The sequence below is a fragment of the Channa argus genome, chromosome 8 (assembly GCF_033026475.1).
Source record: "Channa argus isolate prfri chromosome 8, Channa argus male v1.0, whole genome shotgun sequence".
Lineage (NCBI taxonomy): Eukaryota > Metazoa > Chordata > Actinopteri > Anabantiformes > Channidae > Channa > Channa argus.
The window spans coordinates 21,330,161-21,351,678 of record NC_090204.1 but is presented as its reverse complement, the minus strand read 5'-3'; the positions used below and the strand labels follow the sequence as shown (position 1 = coordinate 21,351,678).

Genomic DNA, 21,518 nt, shown 5'->3' with positions numbered 1-21,518 from the left:
GTTTCAGTTGTGGTCGTCGTTTCAGTTGCGGTTGTAGTTGGTGTTTCTGTTGTGGTCGTAGTTGGTGTTTCAGTTGTGGTGGTCGTAGTTGGTGTTTCAGTTGTGGTGGTCGTAGTTGGTGTTTCAGTTGTGGTGGTCGTAGTTGGTGTTTCAGTTGTGGTGGTCGTAGTTGGTGTTTCAGTTGTGGTGGTCGTAGTGGGTGTTTCTGTTGTGGTGGTCGTGGTTGGTGTTTCTGTTGTGGTGGTCGTAGTGGGTGTTTCTGTTGTGGTGGTCGTAGTGGGTGTTTCTGTTGTGGTGGTCGTAGTGGGTGTTTCTGTTGTGGTGGTCGTAGTGGGTGTTTCAGTTGTGGTGGTCGTGGTTGGTGTTTCAGTTGTGGTTGTTGTGGTTGGTGTTTCCGTTGTCGTGGTCGTAGTCGGTGTTTCCGTTGTGGTTGTTTCAGTTGTGGTGGTCGTCGTTGGTGTTTCAGTTGTGGTCGTCGTAGTTGGTGTTTCAGTTGTGGTGGTCGTGGTTGGTGTTTCGGTTGTGGTTGGTGTTTCGGTTGTGGTTGGTGTTTCGGTTGTGGTTGGTGTTTCGGTTGTGGTTGGTGTTTCGGTTGTGGTTGGTGTTTCGGTTGTGGTTGGTGTTTCGGTTGTGGTTGGTGTTTCGGTTGTGGTGGTCGTGGTTGGTGTTTCCGTTGTCGTGGTCGTAGTCGGTGTTTCCGTTGTGGTTGTTTCAGTTGTGGTGGTCGTCGTTGGTGTTTCAGTTGTGGTGGTTGTGGTTGGTGTTTCGGTTGTGGTTGGTGTTTCGGTTGTGGTTGGTGTTTCGGTTGTGGTGGTCGTAGTTGGTGTTTCAGTTGTGGTGGTCGTAGTTGGTGTTTCACTTGTTGTCGTAGTTGGTGTTTCTGTTGTGGTTGTGGTTGGTGTTTCAGTTGTGGTGGTCGTAGTTGGTGTTTCAGTTGTGGTTGTTTCAGTTGTGGTTGTTTCAGTTGTGGTTGTTTCAGTTGTGGTTGTTTCAGTTGTGGTCGTAGTTGGTGTTTCAGTTGTGGTTGTTTCAGTTGTGGTTGTTTCAGTTGTGGTTGTTTCAGTTGTGGTTGTTTCAGTTGTGGTTGTTTCAGTTGTGGTCGTAGTTGGTGTTTCAGTTGTGGTCGTTTCAGTTGTGGTCGTAGTTGGTGTTTCTGTTGTGGTCGTGGTTGGTGTTTCCGTTGTGGTGGTCGTAGTTGGTGTTTCCGTTGTGGTGGTCGTAGTTGGTGTTTCCGTTGTGGTGGTCGTAGTTGGTGTTTCCGTTGTGGTGGTTGGTGTTTCTGTTGTGGTCGTAGTTGGTGTTTCCGTTGTGGTGGTCGTAGTTGGTGTTTCAGTTGTGGTTGTTTCAGTTGTGGTTGTTTCAGTTGTGGTTGTTTCAGTTGTGGTTGTTTCAGTTGTGGTTGTTTCAGTTGTGGTCGTAGTTGGTGTTTCAGTTGTGGTCGTTTCAGTTGTGGTCGTGGTTGGTGTTTCCGTTGTGGTGGTCGTGGTTGGTGTTTCCGTTGTGGTGGTCGTGGTTGGTGTTTCCGTTGTGGTGGTCGTAGTTGGTGTTTCCGTTGTGGTTGTTTCAGTTGTTGTTTCAGTTGTCGTCGTGTCAGGTGTGGTCGTTGGTGGTGGTTCAGCAGTGGTTGTAGTTAGTGTTTCAGTTGTGGTCGTAGTTGGTGTGTCGGGTTCAGTTGGTGTGTCTGTTGTGGTCGTCGTTTCAGTTGTGGTCGTAGTTGCTGTGTCAGTTGCGGTTGTTGTAGTTTCAGTTGTCGTTGGTGTTTCAGTTGTGGTGGTCGTAGTTGGTGTTTCAGTTGTGGTTGTTTCAGTTGTGGTGGTCGTAGTTGGTGTTTCAGTTGTGGTTGTTTCAGTTGTGGTGGTCGTAGTTGGTGTTTCAGTTGTGGTTCTTTCAGTAGTGGTGGTCGTAGTTGGTGTTTCAGTTGTGGTTGGTGTTTCAGTTGTGGTTGGTGTTTCAGTTGTGGTTGGTGTTTCAGTTGTGGTTGGTGTTTCAGTTGTGGTGGTCGTGGTTGGTGTTTCAGTTGTGGTGGTCGTAGTTGGTGTTTCAGTTGTGGTTCTTTCAGTAGTGGTGGTCGTAGTTGGTGTTTCAGTTGTGGTTGGTGTTTCAGTTGTGGTTGGTGTTTCAGTTGTGGTTGGTGTTTCAGTTGTGGTTGGTGTTTCAGTTGTAGTTGGTGTTTCAGTTGTGGTCGTTTCAGTTGCGGTTGTAGTTGGTGTTTCAGTTGTGGTCGTTTCAGTTGCGGTTGTAGTTGGTGTTTCACTTGTTGTCGTAGTTGGTGTTTCTGTTGTGGTTGTGGTTGGTGTTTCAGTCGTGGTGGTCGTAGTTGGTGTGTCCGTTGTGGTGGTCGTAGTTGGTGTTTCAGTTGTGGTGGTTGGTGTTTCAGTTGCGGTTGTAGTTGGTGTTTCAGTTGTGGTCGTTTCAGTTGCGGTTGTAGTTGGTGTTTCACTTGTTGTCGTAGTTGGTGTTTCAGTTGTGGTGGTTGGTGTTTCAGTTGTGGTGGTCGTAGTTGGTGTTTCAGTTGTGGTGGTTGGTGTTTCAGTTGTGGTGGTCGTAGTTGGTGTTTCAGTTGTGGTTGTTTCTGTTGTGGTGGTCGTAGTGGGTGTTTCAGTTGTGGTGGTCGTCGTGGGTGTTTCTGTTGTGGTGGTCGTCGTGGGTGTTTCTGTTGTGGTGGTCGTCGTGGGTGTTTGAGTTGTGGTTGTTTCAGTTGTGGTCGTAGTTGGTGTTTCTTCAGTTGTGGTCGTAGTTGGTGTTTCTTCAGTTGTGGTCGTAGTTGGTGTTTCTTCAGTTGTGGTCGTAGTTGGTTCTTCAGTTGTGGTCGTAGTTGGTGTTTCAGTTGTGGTCGTAGTTGGTGTTTCAGTTGTGGTCGTAGTTGGTGTTTCAGTTGTGGTCGTAGTTGGTGTTTCAGTTGTGGTCGTAGTTGGTGTTTCAGTTGTGGTTGTGGTTGGTGTTTCCGTCGTGGTGGTCGTAGTTGGTGTTTCCGTTGTGGTGGTCGTAGTTGGTGTTTCAGTTGTGGTAGTTGGTGTTTCAGTTGTGGTGGTTGGTGTTTCAGTTGTGGTCGTAGTTGGTGTTTCCGTTGTGGTGGTTGGTGTTTCAGTTGTGGTCGTAGTTGGTGTTTCCGTTGTGGTGGTCGTAGTTGGTGTTTCAGTTGTGGTTGTTTCAGTTGTCGTCGTGTCAGGTGTGGTCGTTGGTGGTGGTTCAGCAGTGGTTGTAGTTAGTGTTTCGGTTGTGGTCGTAGTTGGTGATTCGGTTGTGGTCGTAGTTGCTGTGTCAGTTGCGGTTGTTGTAGTTTCAGTTGTCGTTGGTGTTTCAGTTGTGGTTGTTTCAGTTGTGGTGGTCGTAGTTGGTGTTTCAGTTGTGGTTGTAGTTGGTGTGTCGGGTTCAGTTGGTGTGTCTGTTGTGGTCGTCGTTTCAGTTGTGGTCGTAGTTGCTGTGTCAGTTGCGGTTGTTGTAGTTTCAGTTGTCGTTGGTGTTTCAGTTGTGGTGGTCGTAGTTGGTGTTTCAGTTGTGGTGGTCGTAGTTGGTGTTTCTGTTGTGGTTCTTTCAGTAGTGGTGGTCGTAGTTGGTGTTTCAGTTGTGGTTGGTGTTTCAGTTGTGGTTGGTGTTTCAGTTGTGGTTGGTGTTTCAGTTGTGGTGGTCGTGGTTGGTGTTTCAGTTGTGGTGGTCGTAGTTGGTGTTTCAGTTGTGGTGGTCGTAGTTGGTGTTTCTGTTGTGGTGGTCGTAGTTGGTGTTTCTGTTGTGGTGGTCGTAGTTGGTGTTTCTGTTGTGGTGGTCGTAGTTGGTGTTTCAGTTGTGGTTTCTGTTGTGGTGGTCGTAGTGGGTGTTTCAGTTGTGGTGGTCGTCGTGGGTGTTTCAGTTGTGGTGGTCGTCGTGGGTGTTTCTGTTGTGGTGGTCGTTGTTGGTGTTTCTGTTGTGGTGGTCGTAGTTGGTGTTTCAGTTGTGGTGGTCGTCGTTGGTGTTTCAGTTGTGGTGGTCGTAGTTGGTGTTTCTGTTGTGGTGGTCGTAGTTGGTGTTTCTGTTGTGGTGGTCGTAGTGGGTGTTTCAGTTGTGGTGGTCGTCGTTGGTGTTTCAGTTGTGGTTGTTTCAGTTGTGAGGGTCGTAGTTGGTCTTTCAGTTGTGGTGGTCGTAGTTGGTGTTTCTGTTGTGGTGGTCGTGGTTGGTGTTTCAGTTGTGGTTGTTGTGGTTGGAGTTTCCGTTGTGGTGGTTGTAGTTGGTGTTTCAGTTGTGGTTCTTTCAGTATTGGTGGTCGTAGTTGGTGTTTCAGTTGTGGTTCTTTCAGTAGTGGTGGTTGTGGTTGGTGTTTCAGTTGTGGTTGGTGTTTCAGTTGTGGTTGGTGTTTCAGTTGTGGTTGGTGTTTCAGTTGTGGTTGGTGTTTCAGTTGTGGTTGGTGTTTCAGTTGTGGTGGTCGTGGTTGGTGTTTCAGTCGTGGTTGGTGTTTCAGTTGTGGTGGTCGTAGTTGGTGTTTCTGTTGTGGTGGTCGTAGTTGGTGTTTCAGTTGTGGTGGTTGGTGTTTCTGTGGTGGTCGTAGTTGGTGTTTCAGTTGCGGTGGTCGTAGTGGGTGTTTCAGTTGTGGTGGTCGTAGTGGGTGTTTCTGTTGTGGTGGTCGTGGTTGGTGTTTCTGTTGTGGTGGTCGTAGTGGGTGTTTCAGTTGTGGTGGTCGTCGTTGGTGTTTCAGTTGTGGTTGTTTCAGTTGTGGTGGTCGTAGTTGGTCTTTCAGTTGTGGTGGTTGGTGTTTCAGTTGTGGTGGTCGTAGTTGGGGTTTCAGTTGTCGTGGTCGTTGTTGGTGTTTCCGTTGTGGTGGTCGTAGTTGGTGTTTCTGCTGTGGTTGTTTCAGTTGTGGTGGTCGTAGTTGGTTTTTCAGTTGTGGTGGTCGTAGTTGGGGTTTCAGTTGTGGTGGTCGTTGTTGGTGTTTCCGTTGTGGTGGTCGTAGTTGGTGTTTCTGCTGTGGTTGTTTCGGTTGTGGTTGGTGTTTCAGTTGTGGTGGTCGTAGTTGGTGTTTCAGTGGTGCTGGTCGTGGTTGGTGTTTCAGTCGTGGTTGTTTCAGTTGTGGTGGTCGTAGTTGGTGTGTCCGTTGTGGTGGTCGTAGTTGGTGTTTCAGTTGTGGTTGTTTCAGTTGTGGTGGTCGTAGTTGGTGTGTCCGTTGTGGTGGTCGTGGTTGGTGTTTCAGTTGTGGTGGTTGGTGTTTCAGTTGTGGTGGTCGTAGTTGGTGTTTCAGTTGTGGTGGTCGTAGTTGGTGTTTCAGTTGTGGTGGTCGTAGTTGGTGTTTCAGTTGTGGTGGTCGTAGTTGGTGTTTCAGTTGTGGTGGTCTTACTTGGTGTTTCAGTTGTGGTGGTCGTAGTTGGTGTTTCAGTTGTGGTTGTTTCAGTTGTGGTCGTCGTTTCAGTTGTTGTTGGTGTTTCAGTTGTCGTCGTGTCAGTTGTGGTCGTAGTTGGTGATTCGGTTGTGGTCGTAGTTGCTGTGTCAGTTGCGGTTGTTGTAGTTTCAGTTGTCGTTGGTGTTTCAGTTGTGGTTGTTTCAGTTGTGGTGGTCGTAGTTGGTGTTTCAGTTGTGGTTGTTGTGGTTGGAGTTTCCGTTGTGGTGGTCGTAGTTGGTGTTTCAGTTGTGGTTCTTTCAGTATTGGTGGTCGTAGTTGGTGTTTCAGTTGTGGTTCTTTCAGTAGTGGTGGTTGTGGTTGGTGTTTCAGTTGTGGTTGGTGTTTCAGTTGTGGTTGGTGTTTCAGTTGTGGTTGGTGTTTCAGTTGTGGTTGGTGTTTCAGTTGTGGTTGGTGTTTCAGTTGTGGTTGGTGTTTCAGTTGTGGTTGGTGTTTCAGTTGTTGTGGTCGTGGTTGGTGTTTCAGTCGTGGTTGGTGTTTCAGTTGTGGTGGTCGTAGTTGGTGTTTCTGTTGTGGTGGTCGTAGTTGGTGTTTCAGTTGTGGTGGTTGGTGTTTCTGTTGTGGTCGTAGTTGGTGTTTCAGTTGTGGTGGTCGTAGTGGGTGTTTCAGTTGTGGTGGTCGTAGTGGGTGTTTCTGTTGTGGTGGTCGTGGTTGGTGTTTCTGTTGTGGTGGTCGTGGTTGGTGTTTCTGTTGTGGTGGTCGTAGTGGGTGTTTCAGTTGTGGTGGTCGTCGTTGGTGTTTCAGTTGTGGTTGTTTCAGTTGTGGTGGTCGTAGTTGGTCTTTCAGTTGTGGTGGTTGGTGTTTCAGTTGTGGTGGTCGTAGTTGGGGTTTCAGTTGTCGTGGTCGTTGTTGGTGTTTCCGTTGTGGTGGTCGTAGTTGGTGTTTCTGCTGTGGTTGTTTCAGTTGTGGTGGTCGTAGTTGGTTTTTCAGTTGTGGTGGTCGTAGTTGGGGTTTCTGTTGTGGTGGTCGTTGTTGGTGTTTCCGTTGTGGTGGTCGTAGTTGGTGTTTCTGCTGTGGTTGTTTCGGTTGTGGTTGGTGTTTCAGTTGTGGTGGTCGTAGTTGGTGTTTCAGTGGTGCTGGTCGTAGTTGGTGTTTCAGTTGTGGTGGTCGTAGTTGGTGTTTCAGTTGTGGTGGTCGTAGTTGGTGTTTTAGTTGTGGTGGTCGTAGTTGGTGTGTCCGTTGTGGTGGTCGTAGTTGGTGTTTCAGTTGTGGTGGTTGGTGTTTCAGTTGTGGTCGTCGTTTCAGTTGTTGTTGGTGTTTCAGTTGTCGTCGTGTCAGTTGTGGTCGTAGTTGGTGTTTTAGTTGCGGTTCTTTCAGTAGTGGTGGTCGTAGTTGGTGTTTCAGTTGTGGTGGTCGTCGTGGGTGTTTCAGTTGTGGTTGTTTCAGTTGTGGTGGTCGTAGTTGGTCTTTCAGTTGTGGTGGTTGGTGTTTCAGTTGTGGTGGTCGTAGTTGGGGTTTCAGTTGTCGTGGTCGTTGTTGGTGTTTCCGTTGTGGTGGTCGTAGTTGGTGTTTCTGCTGTGGTTGTTTCAGTTGTGGTGGTCGTAGTTGGTTTTTCAGTTGTGGTGGTCGTAGTTGGGGTTTCTGTTGTGGTGGTCGTTGTTGGTGTTTCCGTTGTGGTGGTCGTAGTTGGTGTTTCTGCTGTGGTTGTTTCGGTTGTGGTTGGTGTTTCAGTTGTGGTGGTCGTAGTTGGTGTTTCAGTGGTGCTGGTCGTAGTTGGTGTTTCAGTTGTGGTGGTCGTAGTTGGTGTTTCAGTTGTGGTGGTCGTAGTTGGTGTTTTAGTTGTGGTGGTCGTAGTTGGTGTGTCCGTTGTGGTGGTCGTAGTTGGTGTTTCAGTTGTGGTGGTTGGTGTTTCAGTTGTGGTCGTCGTTTCAGTTGTTGTTGGTGTTTCAGTTGTCGTCGTGTCAGTTGTGGTCGTAGTTGGTGTTTTAGTTGCGGTTCTTTCAGTAGTGGTGGTCGTAGTTGGTGTTTCAGTTGTGGTTGGTGTTTCAGTTGTGGTGGTCGTTGTTGGTGTTTCAGTTGTGGTTATGGTTGGTGTTTTAGTTGTGGTTGTTTCAGTTGTGGTGGTCATAGTTGGTGGTTCAGTTGTGGTGGTCATAGTTGGTGTTTCAGTTGTGGTGGTCGTAGTTGGTGTTTCAGTTGTGGTTGTTTCAGTTTTGGTGGTCGTAGCTGGTGTTTCAGTTGTGGTGGTCGTCGTTGGTGTTTCAGTTGTGGTGGTCGTCGTTGGTGTTTCAGTTGCGGTCGTAGTTGGTGTGTAAGTTGTGGTTGTTTCAATTGTGGTGGTCGTAGTTGGTGTTTCAGTTGTTGTTGTGGTTGGTGTTTCTGTTGTGGTGGTCGTAGTTGGTGTTTCTGTTGTGGTGGTCGTAGTTGGTGTTTCTGTTGTGGTGGTCGTAGTTGGTGTTTCTGTTGTGGTGGTCGTAGTTGGTGTTTCTGTTGTGGTGGTCGTAGTTGGTGTTTCAGTTGTGGTCGTCGTTTCAGTTGCGGTTGTAGTTGGTGTTTCACTTGTTGTCGTAGTTGGTGTTTCTGTTGTGGTTGTGGTTGGTGTTTCAGTCGTGGTGGTCATAGTTGGTGTTTCAGTTGTTGTTGTGGTTGGTGTTTCAGTTGTGGTGGTCGTAGTTGGTGTTTCAATTGTGGTTGTTTCAGGTGTGGTGGTCGTAGTTGGTGTTTCAGTTGTGGTGGTCGTAGTTGGTGTTTCAGTTGTGGTTCTTTCAGTAGTGGTGGTCGTAGTTGGGGTTTCAGTTGTGGTGGTCGTTGTTGGTGTTTCTGCTGTGGTTGTTTCGGTTGTGGTTGGTGTTTCAGTTGTGGTGGTCGTACTTGGTGTTTCCGTTGTGGTGGTCGTAGTTGGTGGTTCAGTTGTGGTGGTCGTAGTTGGTGGTTCAGTTGTGGTGGTCGTAGTTGGTGGTTCAGTTGTGGGTGTTTCAGTTGTGGTGGTCGTAGTTGGTGGTTCAGTTGTGGTGGTCGTAGTTGGTGGTTCAGTTGTGGTTGGTGTTTCAGTTGTGGTTCGTGTTTCAGTTGTAGTGGTCGTAGTTGGTTTTTCAGTTGTGGTTCGTGTTTCAGTTTTGGTGGTCGTAGTTGGGGTTTCAGTTGTGGTGGTCGTTGTTGGTGTTTCAGTTGTGGTTGTTTCAGTTGTGGTGGTCGTAGTTGGTGTTTCAGTTGTGGTTCTTTCAGTAGTGGTGGTTGTAGTTGGTGTTTCAGTTGTGGTGATCGTAGTTGGTGTTTCAGTTGTGGTTGTCGTAGTTTGTGTTTCACTTGTGGTTGTTTCAGTTGTGGTGGTCGTAGTTGGTGTGTCCGTTGTGGTGGTCGTAGTTGGTGTTTCAGTTGTGGTTCTTTCAGTTGTGGTGGTCGTAGTTGGTGTTTCAGTTGTGGTTGTTTCAGTTGTGGTGGTCGTGGTTGGTGTTTCAGTCGTGGTTGGTGTTTCAGTTGTGGTGGTCGTAGTTGGTGTTTCAGTTGTGGTGGTCGTAGTTGGTGTTTCAGTTGTGGTTGTTTCAGTTGTGGTGGTCGTAGTTGGTGTGTCCGTTGTGGTGGTCGTAGTTGGTGTTTCAGTTGTGGTGGTTGGTGTTTCAGTCGTGGTGGTCGTAGTTGGTGTGTCCGTTGTGGTGGTCGTAGTTGGTTTTTCAGTTGTGGTGGTTGGTGTTTCAGTTGTGGTGGTTGGTGTTTCAGTTGTGGTGGTTGGTGTTTCAGTTGTGGTGGTTGGTGTTTCAGTTGTGGTGGTTGGTGTTTCAGTTGTGGTGGTCGTAGTTGGGGTTTCAGTTGTGGTGGTCGTTGTTGGTGTTTCCGTTGTGGTGGTCGTAGTTGGTGTTTCTGCTGTGGTTGTTTCGGTTGTGGTTGGTGTTTCAGTTGTGGTGGTCGTAGTTGGTGTTTCAGTGGTGCTGGTCGTAGTTGGTGTTTCTGTTGTGGTTGGTGTTTTCGTTGTGGTGGTCGGATTTGGTGTTTCAGTTGTGGTGGTCGTAGTTGGTGTTTCAGTTGTGGTTGTTTCAGTTGTGGTGGTCGTGGTTGGTGTTTCAGTCGTGGTTGGTGTTTTAGTTGTGGTGGTCGTAGTTGGTGTTTCAGTTGTGGTTGTTTCAGTTGTGGTGGTCGTAGTTGGTGTGTCCGTTGTGGTGGTCGTAGTTGGTGTTTCAGTTGTGGTGGTTGGTGTTTCAGTCGTGGTGGTCGTAGTTGGTGTGTCCGTTGTGGTGGTCGTAGTTGGTGTTTCAGTTGTGGTGGTTGGTGTTTCAGTTGTGGTCGTAGTTGGTGTTTCAGTTGTGGTGGTCGTAGTTGGTGTTTCAGTTGTGGTGGTCGTAGTTGGTGTTTCAGTTGTGGTGGTCGTAGTTGGTGTTTCAGTTGTGGTGGTCGTAGTTGGTGTTTCAGTTGTGGTGGTCGTAGTTGGTGTCTCAGTTGTGGTGGTCGTACTTGGTGTCTCAGTTGTGGTGGTCGTACTTGGTGTTTCAGTTGTGGTCGTCGTTTCAGTTGTTGTTGGTGTTTCAGTTGTCGTCGTGTCAGGTGTGGTCGTTGGTGGTGGTTCAGCAGTGGTTGTAGTTAGTGTTTCAGTTGTGGTCGTAGTTGGTGATTCGGTTGTGGTCGTAGTTGCTGTGTCAGTTGCGGTTGTTGTAGTTTCAGTTGTCGTTGGTGTTTCAGTTGTGGTTGTTCCAGTTGTGGTGGTCGTAGTTGGTGTTTCAGTTGTGGTTGGTGTTTCAGTTGTGGTGATCGTAGTTGGTGTTTCACTTGTGGTTGTTTCAGTTGTGGTGGTCGTTGTTGGTGTTTCAGTTGTGGTTATGGTTGGTGTTTTAGTTGTGGTTGTTTCAGTTGTGGTGGTCATAGTTGGTGTTTCAGTTGTGGGTGTTTGAGTTGTGGTTGTTTCAGTTGTGGTCGTAGTTGGTGTTTCTTCAGTTGTGGTCGTAGTTGGTTCTTCAGTTGTGGTCGTAGTTGGTGTTTCAGTTGTGGTCGTAGTTGGTGTTTCAGTTGTGGTTGTGGTTGGTGTTTCAGTCGTGGTGGTCGTGGTTGGTGTTTCCGTTGTGGTGGTCGTAGTTGGTGTTTCAGTTGTGGTAGTTGGTGTTTCAGTTGTGGTGGTTGGTGTTTCAGTTGTGGTCGTAGTTGGTGTTTCCGTTGTGGTGGTCGTAGTTGGTGTTTCAGTTGTGGTTGTTTCAGTTGTGGTCGTCGTTTCAGTTGTGGTCGTCGTTTCAGTTGTTGTTGTTTCAGTTGTCGTCGTGTCAGGTGTGGTCGTTGGTGGTGGTTCAGCAGTGGTTGTAGTTAGTGTTTCAGTTGTGGTCGTAGTTGGTGATTCGGTTGTGGTTGTTTCAGTTGTGGTGGTCGTAGTTGGTTTTTCAGTTGTGGTGGTCGTAGTTGGGGTTTCAGTTGTGGTGGTCGTTGTTGGTGTATCCGTTGTGGTGGTCGTAGTTGGTGTTTCTGCTGTGGTTGTTTCGGTTGTGGTTGGTGTTTCAGTTGTGGTGGTCGTAGTTGGTGTTTCAGTGGTGCTGGTCGTAGTTGGTGTTTCTGTTGTGGTTGGTGTTTTCGTTGTGGTGGTCGGATTTGGTTTTTCAGTTGTGGTGGTCGTAGTTGGTGTTTCAGTTGTGGTTGTTTCAGTTGTGGTGGTCGTGGTTGGTGTTTCAGTCGTGGTTGGTGTTTCAGTTGTGGTGGTCGTAGTTGGTGTTTTAGTTGTGGTGGTCGTAGTTGGTGTTTCAGTTGTGGTTGTTTCAGTTGTGGTGGTCGTAGTTGGTGTTTCAGTTGTGGTGGTTGGTGTTTCAGTCGTGGTGGTCGTAGTTGGTGTGTCCGTTGTGGTGGTCGTAGTTGGTGTTTCAGTTGTGGTCGTAGTTGGTGTTTCAGTTGTGGTCGTAGTTGGTGTTTCAGTTGTGGTGGTCGTAGTTGGTGTTTCAGTTGTGGTGGTCGTAGTTGGTGTTTCAGTTGTGGTGGTCGTAGTTGGTGTTTCAGTTGTGGTGGTCGTACTTGGTGTTTCAGTTGTGGTGGTCGTACTTGGTGTTTCAGTTGTGGTTGTTTCAGTTGTGGTCGTCGTTTCAGTTGTTGTTGGTGTTTCAGTTGTTGTTGGTGTTTCAGTTGTCGTCGTGTCAGTTGTGGTCGTAGTTGGTGATTCGGTTGTGGTCGTAGTTGCTGTGTCAGTTGCGGTTGTTGTAGTTTCAGTTGTCGTTGGTGTTTCAGTTGTGGTTGTTTCAGTTGTGGTGGTCGTAGTTGGTGTTTCAGTTGTGGTTCTTTCAGTAGTGGTGGTCGTAGTTGGTGTTTCAGTTGTGGTTGGTGTTTCAGTTGTGGTGGTCGTTGTTGGTGTTTCAGTTGTGGTTATGGTTGGTGTTTTAGTTGTGGTTGTTTCAGTTGTGGTGGTCATAGTTGGTGGTTCAGTTGTGGTGGTCATAGTTGGTGTTTCAGTTGTGGTGGTCGTAGTTGGTGTTTCAGTTGTAGTAGTCGTAGTTGGTGTTTCAGTTGTGGTTGTTTCAGTTTTGGTGGTCGTAGCTGGTGTTTCAGTTGTGGTGGTCGTCGTTGGTGTTTCAGTTGTGGTGGTCGTCGTTGGTGTTTCAGTTGCGGTCGTAGTTGGTGTGTAAGTTGTGGTTGTTTCAATTGTGGTGGTCGTAGTTGGTGTTTCAGTTGTTGTTGTGGTTGGTGTTTCTGTTGTGGTGGTCGGATTTGGTGTTTCTGTGGTGGTGGTCGTAGTTGGTGTTTCTGTTGTGGTGGTCGTAGTTGGTGTTTCTGTTGTGGTGGTCGTAGTTGGTGTTTCAGTTGTGGTCGTCGTTTCAGTTGCGGTTGTAGTTGGTGTTTCACTTGTTGTCGTAGTTGGTGTTTCTGTTGTGGTTGTGGTTGGTGTTTCAGTCGTGGTGGTCATAGTTGGTGTGTCCGTTGTGGTGGTCGTAGTTGGTGTTTCAGTTGTGGTCGTAGTTGCTGTGTCAGTTGCGGTTGTTGTAGTTTCAGTTGTCGTTGGTGTTTCAGTTGTGGTGGTCGTAGTTGGTGTTTCAGTTGTGGTTCTTTCAGTAGTGGTGGTCGTAGTTGGGGTTTCAGTTGTGGTGGTCGTTGTTGGTGTTTCTGCTGTGGTTGTTTCGGTTGTGGTTGGTGTTTCAGTTGTGGTGGTCGTACTTGGTGTTTCCGTTGTGGTGGTCGTAGTTGGTGGTTCAGTTGTGGTGGTCGTAGTTGGTGGTTCAGTTGTGGTGGTCGTAGTTGGTGGTTCAGTTGTGGGTGTTTCAGTTGTGGTGGTCGTAGTTGGTGGTTCAGTTGTGGTGGTCGTAGTTGGTGTTTCAGTTGTGGTTCGTGTTTCAGTTGTAGTGGTCGTAGTTGGTGTTTCAGTTGTGGTTCGTGTTTCAGTTTTGGTGGTCGTAGTTGGGGTTTCAGTTGTGGTGGTCGTTGTTGGTGTTTCAGTTGTGGTTGTTTCAGTTGTGGTGGTCGTAGTTGGTGTTTCAGTTGTGGTTCTTTCAGTAGTGGTGGTTGTAGTTGGTGTTTCAGTTGTGGTGATCGTAGTTGGTGTTTCAGTTGTGGTTGTCGTAGTTTGTGTTTCACTTGTGGTTGTTTCAGTTGTGGTGGTCGTAGTTGGTGTGTCCGTTGTGGTGGTCGTAGTTGGTGTTTCAGTTGTGGTTCTTTCAGTTGTGGTGGTCGTCGTGGGTGTTTCAGTTGTGGTGGTCGTCGTGGGTGTTTCTGTTGTGGTGGTCGTCGTGGGTGTTTCTGTTGTGGTGGTCGTGGTTGGTGTTTCTGTTGTGGGTGTTTGAGTTGTGGTTGTTTCAGTTGTGGTCGTAGTTGGTGTTTCTTCAGTTGTGGTCGTAGTTGGTGTTTCTTCAGTTGTGGTCGTAGTTGGTGTTTCTTCAGTTGTGGTCGTAGTTGGTGTTTCTTCAGTTGTGGTCGTAGTTGGTTCTTCAGTTGTGGTCGTAGTTGGTGTTTCAGTTGTGGTCGTAGTTGGTGTTTCAGTTGTGGTCGTAGTTGGTGTTTCAGTTGTGGTCGTAGTTGGTGTTTCAGTTGTGGTTGTGGTTGGTGTTTCCGTCGTGGTGGTCGTAGTTGGTGTTTCCGTTGTGGTGGTCGTAGTTGGTGTTTCAGTTGTGGTGGTTGGTGTTTCAGTTGTGGTGGTTGGTGTTTCAGTTGTGGTCGTAGTTGGTGTTTCCGTTGTGGTGGTTGGTGTTTCAGTTGTGGTCGTAGTTGGTGTTTCCGTTGTGGTGGTCGTAGTTGGTGTTTCAGTTGTGGTTGTTTCAGTTGTCGTCGTGTCAGGTGTGGTCGTTGGTGGTGGTTCAGCAGTGGTTGTAGTTAGTGTTTCAGTTGTGGTCGTAGTTGGTGATTCGGTTGTGGTCGTAGTTGCTGTGTCAGTTGCGGTTGTTGTAGTTTCAGTTGTCGTTGGTGTTTCAGTTGTGGTTGTTTCAGTTGTGGTGGTCGTAGTTGGTGTTTCAGTTGTGGTTGTAGTTGGTGTGTCGGGTTCAGTTGGTGTGTCTGTTGTGGTCGTCGTTTCAGTTGTGGTCGTAGTTGCTGTGTCAGTTGCGGTTGTTGTAGTTTCAGTTGTCGTTGGTGTTTCAGTTGTGGTGGTCGTAGTTGGTGTTTCAGTTGTGGTGGTCGTAGTTGGTGTTTCAGTTGTGGTTCTTTCAGTAGTGGTGGTCGTAGTTGGTGTTTCAGTTGTGGTTGGTGTTTCAGTTGTGGTTGGTGTTTCAGTTGTGGTTGGTGTTTCAGTTGTGGTGGTCGTAGTTGGTGTTTCAGTTGTGGTGGTCGTAGTTGGTGTTTCAGTTGTGGTGGTCGTAGTTGGTGTTTCTGTTGTGGTGGTCGTAGTTGGTGTTTCTGTTGTGGTGGTCGTAGTTGGTGTTTCAGTTGTGGTTTCTGTTGTGGTGGTCGTAGTGGGTGTTTCAGTTGTGGTGGTCGTCGTGGGTGTTTCAGTTGTGGTGGTCGTCGTGGGTGTTTCTGTTGTGGTGGTCGTTGTTGGTGTTTCTGTTGTGGTGGTCGTAGTGGGTGTTTCAGTTGTGGTGATCGTAGTTGGTCTTTCAGTTGTGGTGGTCGTGGTTGGTGTTTCAGTCGTGGTTGGTGTTTCAGTTGTGGTGGTCGTAGTTGGTGTTTCTGTTGTGGTGGTCGTAGTTGGTGTTTCAGTTGTGGTGGTTGGTGTTTCTGTTGTGGTCGTAGTTGGTGTTTCAGTTGTGGTGGTCGTAGTGGGTGTTTCAGTTGTGGTGGTCGTAGTGGGTGTTTCTGTTGTGGTGGTCGTGGTTGGTGTTTCTGTTGTGGTGGTCGTAGTGGGTGTTTCAGTTGTGGTGGTCGTCGTTGGTGTTTCAGTTGTGGTTGTTTCAGTTGTGGTGGTCGTAGTTGGTCTTTCAGTTGTGGTGGTTGGTGTTTCAGTTGTGGTGGTCGTAGTTGGGGTTTCAGTTGTCGTGGTCGTTGTTGGTGTTTCCGTTGTGGTGGTCGTAGTTGGTGTTTCTGCTGTGGTTGTTTCAGTTGTGGTGGTCGTAGTTGGTTTTTCAGTTGTGGTGGTCGTAGTTGGGGTTTCAGTTGTGGTGGTCGTAGTTGGTGTTTCAGTTGTGGTTCGTGTTTCAGTTTTGGTGGTCGTAGTTGGGGTTTCAGTTGTGGTGGTCGTTGTTGGTGTTTCAGTTGTGGTTGTTTCAGTTGTGGTGGTCGTAGTTGGTGTTTCAGTTGTGGTTCTTTCAGTAGTGGTGGTTGTAGTTGGTGTTTCAGTTGTGGTGATCGTAGTTGGTGTTTCAGTTGTGGTTGTCGTAGTTTGTGTTTCACTTGTGGTTGTTTCAGTTGTGGTGGTCGTAGTTGGTGTGTCCGTTGTGGTGGTCGTAGTTGGTGTTTCAGTTGTGGTTCTTTCAGTTGTGGTGGTCGTAGTGGGTGTTTCAGTTGTGGTGGTCGTCGTGGGTGTTTCTGTTGTGGTGGTCGTCGTGGGTGTTTCTGTTGTGGTGGTCGTGGTTGGTGTTTCTGTTGTGGGTGTTTGAGTTGTGGTTGTTTCAGTTGTGGTCGTAGTTGGTGTTTCTTCAGTTGTGGTCGTAGTTGGTGTTTCTTCAGTTGTGGTCGTAGTTGGTGTTTCTTCAGTTGTGGTCGTAGTTGGTTCTTCAGTTGTGGTCGTAGTTGGTGTTTCAGTTGTGGTCGTAGTTGGTGTTTCAGTTGTGGTCGTAGTTGGTGTTTCAGTTGTGGTCGTAGTTGGTGTTTCAGTTGTGGTAGTTGGTGTTTCCGTCGTGGTGGTCGTAGTTGGTGTTTCCGTTGTGGTGGTCGTAGTTGGTGTTTCCGTTGTGGTAGTTGGTGTTTCAGTTGTGGTGGTTGGTGTTTCAGTTGTGGTCGTAGTTGGTGTTTCCGTTGTGGTGGTTGGTGTTTCAGTTGTGGTCGTAGTTGGTGTTTCCGTTGTGGTGGTCGTAGTTGGTGTTTCAGTTGTGGTTGTTTCAGTTGTCGTCGTGTCAGGTGTGGTCGTTGGTGGTGGTTCAGCAGTGGTTGTAGTTAGTGTTTCAGTTGTGGTCGTAGTTGGTGATTCGGTTGTGGTCGTAGTTGCTGTGTCAGTTGCGGTTGTTGTAGTTTCAGTTGTCGTTGGTGTTTCAGTTGTGGTTGTTTCAGTTGTGGTGGTCGTAGTTGGTGTTTCAGTTGTGGTTGTAGTTGGTGTGTCGGATTCAGTTGGTGTGTCTGTTGTGGTCGTCGTTTCAGTTGTGGTCGTAGTTGCTGTGTCAGTTGCGGTTGTTGTAGTTTCAGTTGTCGTTGGTGTTTCAGTTGTGGTGGTCGTAGTTGGTGTTTCAGTTGTGGTGGTCGTAGTTGGTGTTTCAGTTGTGGTTCTTTCAGTAGTGGTGGTCGTAGTTGGTGTTTCAGTTGTGGTTGGTGTTTCAGTTGTGGTTGGTGTTTCAGTTGTGGTGGTCGTAGTTGGTGTTTCAGTTGTGGTGGTCGTAGTTGGTGTTTCAGTTGTGGTGGTCGTAGTTGGTGTTTCTGTTGTGGTGGTCGTAGTTGGTGTTTCTGTTGTGGTGGTCGTAGTTGGTGTTTCTGTTGTGGTGGTCGTAGTTGGTGTTTCTGTTGTGGTGGTCGTAGTTGGTGTTTCTGTTGTGGTGGTCGTAGTTGGTGTTTCAGTTGTGGTTTCTGTTGTGGTGGTCGTAGTGGGTGTTTCAGTTGTGGTGGTCGTCGTGGGTGTTTCAGTTGTGGTGGTCGTCGTGGGTGTTTCTGTTGTGGTGGTCGTCGTTGGTGTTTCTGTTGTGGTGGTCGTAGTGGGTGTTTCAGTTGTGGTGGTCGTCGTTGGTGTTTCAGTTGTGGTGGTCGTAGTTGGTGTTTCAGTTGTGGTGGTCGTAGTGGGTGTTTCAGTTGTGGTGGTCGTCGTTGGTGTTTCAGTTGTGGTTGTTTCAGTTGTGGTGGTCGTAGTTGGTCTTTCAGTTGTGGTGGTCGTAGTTGGTGTTTCCGTTGTGGTGGTCGTAGTTGGTGTTTCAGTTGTGGTTCTTTCAGTATTGGTGGTCGTAGTTGGTGTTTCAGTTGTGGTTCTTTCAGTAGTGGTGGTTGTGGTTGGTGTTTCAGTTGTGGTTGGTGTTTCAGTTGTGGTTGGTGTTTCAGTTGTGGTTGGTGTTTCAGTTGTGGTGGTCGTGGTTGGTATTTCAGTCGTGGTTGGTGTTTCAGTTGTGGTGGTCGTAGTTGGTGTTTCAGTTGTGGTGGTTGGTGTTTCTGTTGTGGTCGTAGTTGGTGTTTCAGTTGTGGTGGTCGTAGTGGGTGTTTCAGTTGTGGTGGTCGTAGTGGGTGTTTCTGTTGTGGTGGTCGTGGTTGGTGTTTCTGTTGTGGTGGTCGTAGTGGGTGTTTCAGTTGTGGTGGTCGTCGTTGGTGTTTCAGTTGTGGTTGTTTCAGTTGTGGTGGTCGTAGTTGGTCTTTCAGTTGTGGTGGTTGGAGTTGGGGTTTCAGTTGTGGTGGTCGTCGTGGGTGTTTCTGTTGTGGTGGTCGTCGTGGGTGTTTCTGTTGTGGTGGTCGTAGTGGGTGTTTCTGTTGTGGTGGTCGTCGTTGGTGTTTCAGTTGTGGTGGTCGTAGTTGGTGTTTCTGTTGTGGTGGTCGTAGTGGGTGTTTCAGTTGTGGTGGTCGTCGTTGGTGTTTCAGTTGTGGTTGTTTCAGTTGTGGTGGTCGTAGTTGGTCTTTCAGTTGTGGTGGTCGTAGTGGGTGTTTCAGTTGTGGTGGTCGTAGTGGGTGTTTCTGTTGTGGTGGTCGTGGTTGGTGTTTCTGTTGTGGTGGTCGTAGTGGGTGTTTCAGTTGTGGTGGTCGTCGTTGGTGTTTCAGTTGTGGTTGTTTCAGTTGTGGTGGTCGTAGTTGGTCTTTCAGTTGTGGTGGTTGGTTTTTCAGTTGTGGTGGTCGTAGTTGGGGTTTCAGTTGTGGTGGTCGTTGTTGGTGTTTCCGTTGTGGTGGTCGTAGTTGGTGTTTCTGCTGTGGTTGTTTCGGTTGTGGTTGGTGTTTCAGTTGTGGTGGTCGTAGTTGGTGTTTCAGTGGTGCTGGTCGTAGTTGGTGTTTCAGTTGTGGTGGTCGTAGTTGGTGTTTCAGTTGTGGTGGTCGTGGTTGGTGTTTCAGTCGTGGTTGTTTCAGTTGTGGTGGTCGTAGTTGGTGTGTCCGTTGTGGTGGTCGTAGTTGGTGTTTCAGTTGTGGTTGTTTCAGTTGTGGTGGTCGTAGTTGGTGTGTCCGTTGTGGTGGTCGTAGTTGGTGTTTCAGTTGTGGTGGTAGTTGGTGTTTCAGTTGTGGTGGTCGTAGTTGGTGTTTCAGTTGTGGTGGTCGTAGTTGGTGTTTCAGTTGTGGTGGTCGTAGTTGGTGTTTCAGTTGTGGTGGTCGTAGTTGGTGTTTCAGTTGTGGTGGTCGTAGTTGGTGTTTCAGTTGTGGTGGTCGTACTTGGTGTTTCAGTTGTGGTTGTTTCAGTTGTGGTCGTCGTTTCAGTTGTTGTTGGTGTTTCAGTTGTCGTCGTGTCAGTTGTGGTCGTAGTTGGTGATTCGGTTGTGGTCGTAGTTGCTGTGTCAGTTGCGGTTGTTGTAGTTTCAGTTGTCGTTGGTGTTTCAGTTGTGGTTGTTTCAGTTGTGGTGGTCGTAGTTGGTGTTTCAGTTGTGGTTGTTGTGGTTGGTGTTTCAGTCGTGGTTGTTTCAGTTGTGGTGGTCGTAGTTGGTGTTTTAGTTGTGGTGGTCGTAGTTGGTGTTTCAGTTGTGGTTGTTTCAGTTGTGGTGGTCGTAGTTGGTGTGTCCGTTGTGGTGGTCGTAGTTGGTGTTTCAGTTGTGGTGGTTGGTGTTTCAGTTGTGGTCGTAGTTGGTGTTTCTGTTGTGGTTGGTGTTTTCGTTGTGGTGGTCGGATTTGGTGTTTCAGTTGTGGTGGTCGTAGTTGGTGTTTCAGTTGTGGTTGTTTCAGTTGTGGTGGTCGTGGTTGGTGTTTCAGTCGTGGTTGGTGTTTCAGTTGTGGTGGTCGTAGTTGGTGTTTTAGTTGTGGTGGTCGTAGTTGGTGTTTCAGTTGTGGTTGTTTCAGTTGTGGTGGTCGTAGTTGGTGTGTCCGTTGTGGTGGTCGTAGTTGGTGTTTCAGTTGTGGTGGTTGGTGTTTCAGTCGTGGTGGTCGTAGTTGGTGTGTCCGTTGTGGTGGTCGTAGTTGGTGTTTCAGTTGTGGTGGTTGGTGTTTCAGTTGTGGTGGTCGTAGTTGGTGTTTCAGTTGTGGTGGTCGTAGTTGGTGTTTCAGTTGTGGTGGTCGTAGTTGGTGTTTCAGTTGTGGTGGTCGTAGTTGGTGTTTCAGTTGTGGTGGTCGTAGTTGGTGTTTCAGTTGTGGTGGTCGTAGTTGGTGTTTCAGTTGTGGTGGTCGTAGTTGGTGTTTCAGTTGTGGTGGTCGTACTTGGTGTTTCAGTTGTGGTTGTTTCAGTTGTGGTCGTCGTTTCAGTTGTTGTTGGTGTTTCAGTTGTCGTCGTGTCAGGTGTGGTCGTTGGTGGTGGTTCAGCAGTGGTTGTAGTTAGTGTTTCAGTTGTGGTCGTAGTTGGTGATTCGGTTGTGGTCGTAGTTGCTGTGTCAGTTGCGGTTGTTGTAGTTTCAGTTGTCGTTGGTGTTTCAGTTGTGGTTGTTTCAGTTGTGGTGGTCGTAGTTGGTGTTTCAGTTGTGGTTGGTGTTTCAGTTGTGGTGATCGTAGTTGGTGTTTCACTTGTGGTTGTTTCAGTTGTGGTGGTCGTTGTTGGTGTTTCAGTTGTGGTTATGGTTGGTGTTTTAGTTGTGGTTGTTTCAGTTGTGGTGGTCATAGTTGGTGGTTCAGTTGTGGTGGTCATAGTTGGTGTTTCAGTTGTGGTGGTCGTAGTTGGTGTTTCAGTTGTGGTCGTAGTCGGTGTTTCAGTTGTGGTGGTCGTAGTTGGTGTTTCAGTTGTGGGTGTTTGAGTTGTGGTTGTTTCAGTTGTGGTCGTAGTTGGTGTTTCTTCAGTTGTGGTCGTAGTTGGTGTTTCAGTTGTGGTCGTAGTTGGTGTTTCAGTTGTGGTCGTAGTTGGTGTTTCAGTTGTGGTCGTAGTTGGTGTTTCAGTTGTGGTTGTGGTTGGTGTTTCAGTCGTGGTGGTCGTGGTTGGTGTTTCCGTTGTGGTGGTCGTAGTTGGTGTTTCAGTTGTGGTAGTTGGTGTTTCAGTTGTGGTGGTTGGTGTTTCAGTTGTGGTCGTAGTTGGTGTTTCCGTTGTGGTGGTCGTAGTTGGTGTTTCAGTTGTGGTTGTTTCAGTTGTGGTCGTCGTTTCAGTTGTGGTCGTCGTTTCAGTTGTTGTTGTTTCAGTTGTCGTCGTGTCAGGTGTGGTCGTTGGTGGTGGTTCAGCAGTGGTTGTAGTTAGTGTTTCAGTTGTGGTCGTAGTTGGTGATTCGGTTGTGGTTGTTTCAGTTGTGGTGGTCGTAGTTGGTTTTTCAGTTGTGGTGGTCGTAGTTGGGGTTTCAGTTGTGGTGGTCGTTGTTGGTGTATCCGTTGTGGTGGTCGTAGTTGGTGTTTCTGCTGTGGTTGTTTCGGTTGTGGTTGGTGTTTCAGTTGTGGTGGTCGTAGTTGGTGTTTCAGTGGTGCTGGTCGTAGTTGGTGTTTCTGTTGTGGTTGGTGTTTTCGTTGTGGTGGTCGGATTTGGTTTTTCAGTTGTGGTGGTCGTAGTTGGTGTTTCAGTTGTGGTTGTTTCAGTTGTGGTGGTCGTGGTTGGTGTTTCAGTCGTGGTTGGTGTTTCAGTTGTGGTGGTCGTAGTTGGTGTTTTAGTTGTGGTGGTCGTAGTTGGTGTTTCAGTTGTGGTTGTTTCAGTTGTGGTGGTCGTAGTTGGTGTTTCAGTTGTGGTGGTTGGTGTTTCAGTCGTGGTGGTCGTAGTTGGTGTGTCCGTTGTGGTGGTCGTAGTTGGTGTTTCAGTTGTGGTCGTAGTTGGTGTTTCAGTTGTGGTGGTCGTAGTTGGTGTTTCAGTTGTGGTGGTCGTAGTTGGTGTTTCAGTTGTGGTGGTCGTAGTTGGTGTTTCAGTTGTGGTGGTCGTAGTTGGTGTTTCAGTTGTGGTGGTCGTACTTGGTGTTTCAGTTGTGGTGGTCGTACTTGGTGTTTCAGTTGTGGTGGTCGTACTTGGTGTTTCAGTTGTGGTTGTTTCAGTTGTGGTCGTCGTTTCAGTTGTTGTTGGTGTTTCAGTTGTCGTCGTGTCAGGTGTGGTCGTTGGTGGTGGTTCAGCAGTGGTTGTAGTTAGTGTTTCAGTTGTGGTCGTAGTTGGTGATTCGGTTGTGGTCGTAGATGCTGTGTCAGTTGCGGTTGTTGTAGTTTCAGTTGTCGTTGGTGTTTCAGTTGTGGTTGTTTCAGTTGTGGTGGTCGTAGTTGGTGTTTCAGTTGTGGTTCTTTCAGTAGTGGTGGTCGTAGTTGGTGTTTCAGTTGTGGTTGTCGTAGTTTGTGTTTCACTTGTGGTTGTTTCAGTTGTGGTGGTCGTAGTTGGTGTTTCAGTTGTGGTTATGGTTGGTGTTTTAGTTTTGGTTGTTTCAGTTGTGGTGGTCATAGTTGGTGGTTCAGTTGTGGTGGTCATAGTTGGTGTTTCAGTTGTGGTGGTCGTAGTTGGTGTTTCAGTTGTATTAGTCGTAGTTGGTGTTTCAGTTGTGGGTGTTTCAGTTGTGGTGGTCGTAGCTGGTGTTTCAGTTTTGGTTGTCGTAGCTGGTGTTTCAGTTGTGATGGTCGTCGTTGGTGTTTCAGTTGTGGTGGTCGTCGTTGGTGTTTCAGTTGTGGTCGTAGTTGGTGTTTCAGTTGCGGTCGTAGTTGGTGTTTCAGTTGTGGTTGTTTCAATTGTGGTGGTCGTAGTTGGTGTTTCAGTTGTTGTTGTGGTTGGTCT

At 47.9% G+C, this 21,518-nt stretch overlaps 3 protein-coding genes across 3 annotated transcripts; all 3 read right to left on the bottom strand.

Annotated features, from left to right (window-relative positions):
• Positions 1 to 1,022: 1,022 nt before the first annotated feature.
• LOC137131896 (mucin-2-like) lies at positions 1,023 to 12,161 on the bottom strand (the record flags this gene model as incomplete). Its single annotated transcript, XM_067513736.1, has 8 exons — positions 12,101 to 12,161; positions 10,877 to 11,794; positions 10,575 to 10,735; positions 8,768 to 9,740; positions 7,842 to 8,089; positions 5,820 to 7,148; positions 3,663 to 4,370; positions 1,023 to 1,481 (listed from the first exon to the last, which is right to left on the bottom strand). Coding segments are annotated over exons 1-8 (4,857 nt in total), but the record flags the coding sequence as incomplete, so codon positions are not given.
• A 2,410-nt stretch (positions 12,162 to 14,571) lies between these two features.
• On the bottom strand, positions 14,572 to 17,483 carry LOC137131895 (mucin-2-like; the record flags this gene model as incomplete). Its single annotated transcript, XM_067513735.1, has 2 exons — positions 14,572 to 14,595; positions 15,765 to 17,483. Coding segments are annotated over 2 exons (1,743 nt in total), but the record flags the coding sequence as incomplete, so codon positions are not given.
• Positions 17,484 to 18,071: 588 nt separating this feature from the next.
• Positions 18,072 to 19,538, bottom strand: LOC137131894 (integumentary mucin C.1-like; the record flags this gene model as incomplete). The annotated part of the gene is made up of 2 exons (XM_067513734.1): positions 18,072 to 18,686; positions 19,083 to 19,538. Coding segments are annotated over 2 exons (1,071 nt in total), but the record flags the coding sequence as incomplete, so codon positions are not given.
• Positions 19,539 to 21,518: the final 1,980 nt, after the last annotated feature.